The following is a 5,243-nucleotide window of genomic DNA, read 5'->3' as shown; positions in this document are numbered from 1 at the left end:
AAACTTAGAAGTTTGAGCTCCTCAAATTAACTAAAAGGCATAAGGTTAAAGTTAATAAAAATATGGGGTATTACATGAGCAATTCTAATGTAGAAAGCATTTAAAAGAGCTGAGTAATTCCTATATACAAATCAGTGGGACATTGAATGAATTGTCTGCCACCATAAATGATTAACTTAATTTTCCATTGATTTTTTATTTCAATTTTTAAAAGAAATTATTATTTATTTAATTTTTTATTTCCAAATCCTTTCCCACAATTACAATTTGAAATTTAAAATTGAAATCCAAAATTTGAAATCAATTCAGAATTCGAATTTCAAAAGAGTGAGCAATTCCAATGTAGAAAGCATTTAAAAGAGCTGAGTAATTTCAATGTACAAATCATTGTGACATTGAATGAGTTGTCTACCACCATAAATGATTAACTTAATTTTTCATTGATTTTTTATTTCAATTTTTAAAAGAAATTATTATTTATTTAATTTTTTATTTCCAAATCCTTTCCCACAATTACAATTTGAAATATAAAATTGAAATCCATAATTTGAAATCAATTCAGAATTCGAATTTCAAAAGAGTGAACAATTTCAATGTAGAAAGCATTTAAAAGAGCTGAGTAATTCCAATGTACAAATCAGTGGGACATTGAATGAGCTGTCTGCCATCATAAATGATTAACTTAATTTTCCATTGATTTTTTATTTCGATTTTTAAATGAAATTATTATATATTTAATTTTTTATTTCCAAATCCTTTCCCACAATTACAATTTGAAATTTAAAATTGAAATCCAAAATTTTAAATCAATTCAGAATTCGAATTTTAAAAAAAGTGAACAATTCCAATGTAGAAAGCATTTAAAAAAGCTGAGTAATTCCAATGTACAAATCAGTGGGACATTGAATGAGTTGTCTGCCATCATAAATGATTAACTTAATTTTCCATTGATTTTTTATTTCTATTTTTAAATGAAATTATTATATAATTAATTTTTTATTTCCAAATCCTTTCCCACAATTACAATTTGAAATTTAAAATTGAAATCCAAAATTTGAAATCAATTCAGAATTCGAATTTTAAAAAAGTGAACAATTCCAATGTAGAAAGCATTTAAAAGAGCTGAGTAATTACATTGTACAAATCAGTGGGACATTGAATGAGTTGTCTGCCATCATAAATGATTAACTTATGGTTTTATTGGATGAACAGGTTGTGTTATGTGTTTTAAAAATCTTCCATCTTTGTTTTGATCATTTTAGTTAACGTTGTTGACATAAGTTGGCTCCATTCTTTTGTAGGGTGGTAGGATCCACGCCACTGTCAAAGGTACCTTGCAGGTGCGGAATAAAATCAACGAAGTAGAGTGCTATTTTATAAAAAAAATTTGGAGTTGGATTCAATAGCGATGTGTTTAGGCCAACCAAGCATCATTATCGTTCGTCTTTCAACTTGAGGACTGATGTTAAATCGATTGTTGTTTCTGATATTTGTGCGAGTGATTTTGATTTTGTTGATTATAATATCATTGAGAAAGAAACGTCTGACTCCCCTTATTTAGTCGGTAATAGATTCTTCCTCACTGTTATCCTTTTTTTAATTATTGCGGGTTTTATTTTTTTCCCATACTCTTTGCTGCCTTTTTTTAATTTTTAAACGTCATTGGTTTATTCTGTATCATGACTATTTCCTTATTTTTAAACTCTTTGCGGTTATAGTTTTGTGTTTTTAATGTTTTGTCACGAGTAATCTTATTCTGTATCATTATTTTTTTCATTAACTGTGTTTTTTATGTTTCTGTATTCGTTTTTTATTATTGCATAATTTTTTTGACAAACTCTTTGCTGCGTTTTTTTTTGTAGACGTCATTGTTTTAATCTCAGGAATTGGGAAAGTTTGTGATCGTGTGATTTCTGGTAGGAAGACAAAAATGGTGGTGTTGGAGCTTGACGACCTGAGGTACTTACAAATGTTTAGTTAAATGAATTATTTTTGTCCAGCTCTGTTAGCTTATATTTTACGCGTATTAACGTTGTGCTTGCTGCAACTCACGTGTAGGGGTCATAAGTTGGAGTGCACTTTGTGGGAGCATTATGTGGATGAGGTCCAATCTTTTTTGGCAGACAACGACGATCCTCATAACGTCCTAATAGTCCAATTGGGAAGGATTAAGTGTTTTAGATGTATGTTTTTTCCAAACAACGTTGTTTTAATTTTTGCTTTTATAATCAGTTTTTATGCACGTTATTTTAATTAATTTTGCTTCTGTATTCAATGTTTATCTGAACCTTTTAACTCAATAGGTAAGGTCGGGATAACAAATACAAAATATACAACAAGGATTGTAATGGATTCAAAACTGAATGAGATTGTTGAGTTCAAAAAACGGTGTGTACCTTCTTTCTTCAGCTCATTTATTCGGTTATTGATTAATGGATTTTCATATTTTTTTGATTTTTTGATTATTAATTTTTGCGTTATAGTCTCTCGATTGATGGTGTGGAAAGTAGTACAAGGATGACTCAATTGTCTACTCAGTCATCCTATTCTTTCGAAAATGATTTTCTTAAGGAGATTGAAAAAAGTCTATCAGTGATGTGAAACTTTGTATTGAGGTAAATGCTCAAATTTTATTTTTACTTTTTTTAATTTTTACTTTTCTTTAATTCTGTCAATTTTGTATTGATGATATTTTATGTTAAACTGCGATTGCTTTAATTAAGGTAACTACCTGCATCACATACGGGACTATAAAGGCAATTGAGAGCAAATACAATTGGTGGTACAAGTCATGCAAAAAGTGTCCATTTTCCGTTTATGAGGATTTTGAGAAGTGGTATTGTAAGAACTGCCAAAAACATTGGGAAGATTATTATCCGAGGTAAAATATTCTTCTTAGTTTATAACCTGTCTTTAATCCGTATCATTCATGTACGTTGCTGATATACAATTTCGCAAAACTCCAGATTTAGTGTTCAGGTCAGAGTTGTGGATAACACAGATTCCGCATCCTTTATTCTGTTTGATCGCGACTGTGTGTCTTTGTTGGGAATGAGTGCTGCTGAATTGCGCGAGCTGCATTTCAAGAGGGTTTGTTTTTTAATTGCTGTGTTATGGTTAAAATGTATTTTTTGTCGTTTTGTGCTCTCTGTTTGCGCTGTCTATGTTCTGTTCTTTTTTTTTTAGAATAATTTTTTTTCCCTTTTCATTTTTTTAGGGTGCCGATTTGGATCAATTTCCAAATGAGTTAAATGTTCTGAATGATATGCAAATAGCAAATGATGCTTTAGTACAATCACCTGTGGTGCCCAAATATTTTGTTTTTTTTGCCCGCATTCAGCAAACGATGCTTTAGTACTTATTTCGCTCTCTTTTCTTTCTTTGATTACTTTATCTTTGTTAATTTTTTAATTTTTTTCCTTTGAATTTTATGCTTTGTCAGATGCAATTCTTACAGAAGAGTCTATAAAAAACATAACTCTTGAAGAAATTGATAAGGTACTGCAGAGCAATGGGAAATGCCTCTCTGATTATCCGTCAATGCCACGCATCAATAGTGAAACTTTGCTTGATATGCAAAATCGATTAGTGTTGGATGAATTAATGTATGACAGATTTGCTTTGGAAGAGGAACATAAAAGACTAATTAATTCCCTCACTGATGAGCAGAAAACTGTTTATGATAAAATTATTTCAGCAGTTACGGCAGGTAATAGAGGGTTATTTTTCCTATACGGGTTCGGTGGTACAGGAAAAACATTTATTTGGAATACTCTTTCAGCATCTATTAGATCAAAAGCTGGAATCGTACTTAATGTTGCTTCTAGCGGAATTGCTTCCCTTCTGCTTCCTGGAGGATGAACAACGCATTCTAGATTTCGTATTCCTATTCAAATCAATGAAGATTCAACGTGTAATATAAGGCCGAAATCTACTATAGCTGAGTTGCTGTAAAAAACAAAGTTAATCATTTGGGATGAAGCTCCAATGGTACATAGATTTTGCTTTGAGGCTCTGGATAGGACACTGAGAGATGTTCTTAGAATTTTTGATACAAGCTGTGTTGATATGCCATTTGGTGGAAAAGTTGTTGTTCTAGGAGGTGACTTTCGGCAAATATTACCTGTCATTCCTCATGGCAGCAGACAAGATATAGTTCATGCAACCATCAATTCTTCTCATTGATGAACCCTTAGTTCATCATGGTTTTTAACAGGAATTAGGATCAAATTGTGTGATTAAATGATGAAAAACAAGGTTAATGTCCTAAGATGTCCTCAATTACAAGTTCAAGAGCTTTATTGGAAATTTGTATGATTCTTGTAGGAAAAGCAAGCTTGAAAGAGAACTGGAGAAGGAAGAAGATTCTGGAGCTCAAGAGGAGAAAAATTGCCAAAGTGTTGAGCGCTAAAACGTCCACACTGAGCGTTTTAGCGCCCTGTTACAGGAAGAGGCCAAAACTTGCTGGTGTTGAGCGCTAAAACGTCCACACTGAGCGTTTTAGCGCCCTGTTACAGAAAGAGGCCAAAACTTGCTGGTGATGAGCGCTAAAACATCCACACAGAGCGTTTTAGCGCGCTGCTACACTAAGAAGATGGAAAATTGCTGGTCTTGGGCGCTAAAACGGCCTGCAATATGCGTTTTAGCGCCCTAAAGTGGAAAAAGATTCTGGTCTTCACCGCTAAAACGTCCAAATCAAACGTTTTAGCGTTGGAGTCAGTTAAAGTTAGTTGAGCATTCACCAAGTTTGGACGCTAAAACGGTCATTCCTTAACGTTTTAGCGTTGAAATCAGTTAAAAGCAGTTGAGCATACGTAAAGCATGGACGCTAAAACGGCCACTTATGGACGTTTTAGCGCCCACATCAGTTTTCTGTTTTTAATTGTAACACTATATAAGGCAAAGCCTTGACACTTAGATGAGAATCTTGGGGGATCTGAACTCTCTCTCTCTCTTAAACTTAGTCTGACTTCTCTCTAAATTCTTTTAGTTTTTGTATTAGGATTTCTGTAATAGTTTGGAGATTGAAGACTTTCAACATGGAAATGAAGTTTGTTTCTTCTTCTCTTATTTATTCCTTAGTCATGTCTGAGTAGAGTCTTTGTAGTCTGAATGCAATGGAACTCCATGATAATATTATGTTGATTTGATTAATATGATGAAGTATTTTTCATGTGCTGATTTGAGATTTTCTGAGTTAATTATTTCTATCAAAGAAGTAGTATAGAACAGGGATGTTTATA

At 32.5% G+C, this 5,243-nt stretch overlaps 1 protein-coding gene across 1 annotated transcript; it reads left to right on the top strand.

The window, feature by feature from the left end:
* The first annotated feature begins 1,191 nt into the window (after window positions 1–1,191).
* On the top strand, window positions 1,192–3,861 carry LOC133285308 (uncharacterized). The gene is made up of 10 exons (XM_061482527.1): window positions 1,192–1,212; window positions 1,302–1,329; window positions 1,863–1,959; window positions 2,059–2,183; window positions 2,304–2,388; window positions 2,484–2,592; window positions 2,724–2,881; window positions 2,967–3,090; window positions 3,218–3,332; window positions 3,443–3,861. Exons 1-10 carry the CDS (start codon window positions 1,192–1,194, stop codon window positions 3,859–3,861), a joined length of 1,281 nt encoding a protein of 426 aa, XP_061338511.1.
* The last annotated feature ends 1,382 nt before the right edge of the window (window positions 3,862–5,243 follow it).

This window comes from Gastrolobium bilobum, unplaced genomic scaffold, assembly GCF_033153095.1.
Source record: "Gastrolobium bilobum isolate Gb01-03AN ecotype WA unplaced genomic scaffold, APGP_CSIRO_Gbil_v1 utg2703, whole genome shotgun sequence".
NCBI lineage: Eukaryota > Viridiplantae > Streptophyta > Magnoliopsida > Fabales > Fabaceae > Gastrolobium > Gastrolobium bilobum.
This window is presented reverse-complemented; position numbering and strand designations above follow the sequence as displayed.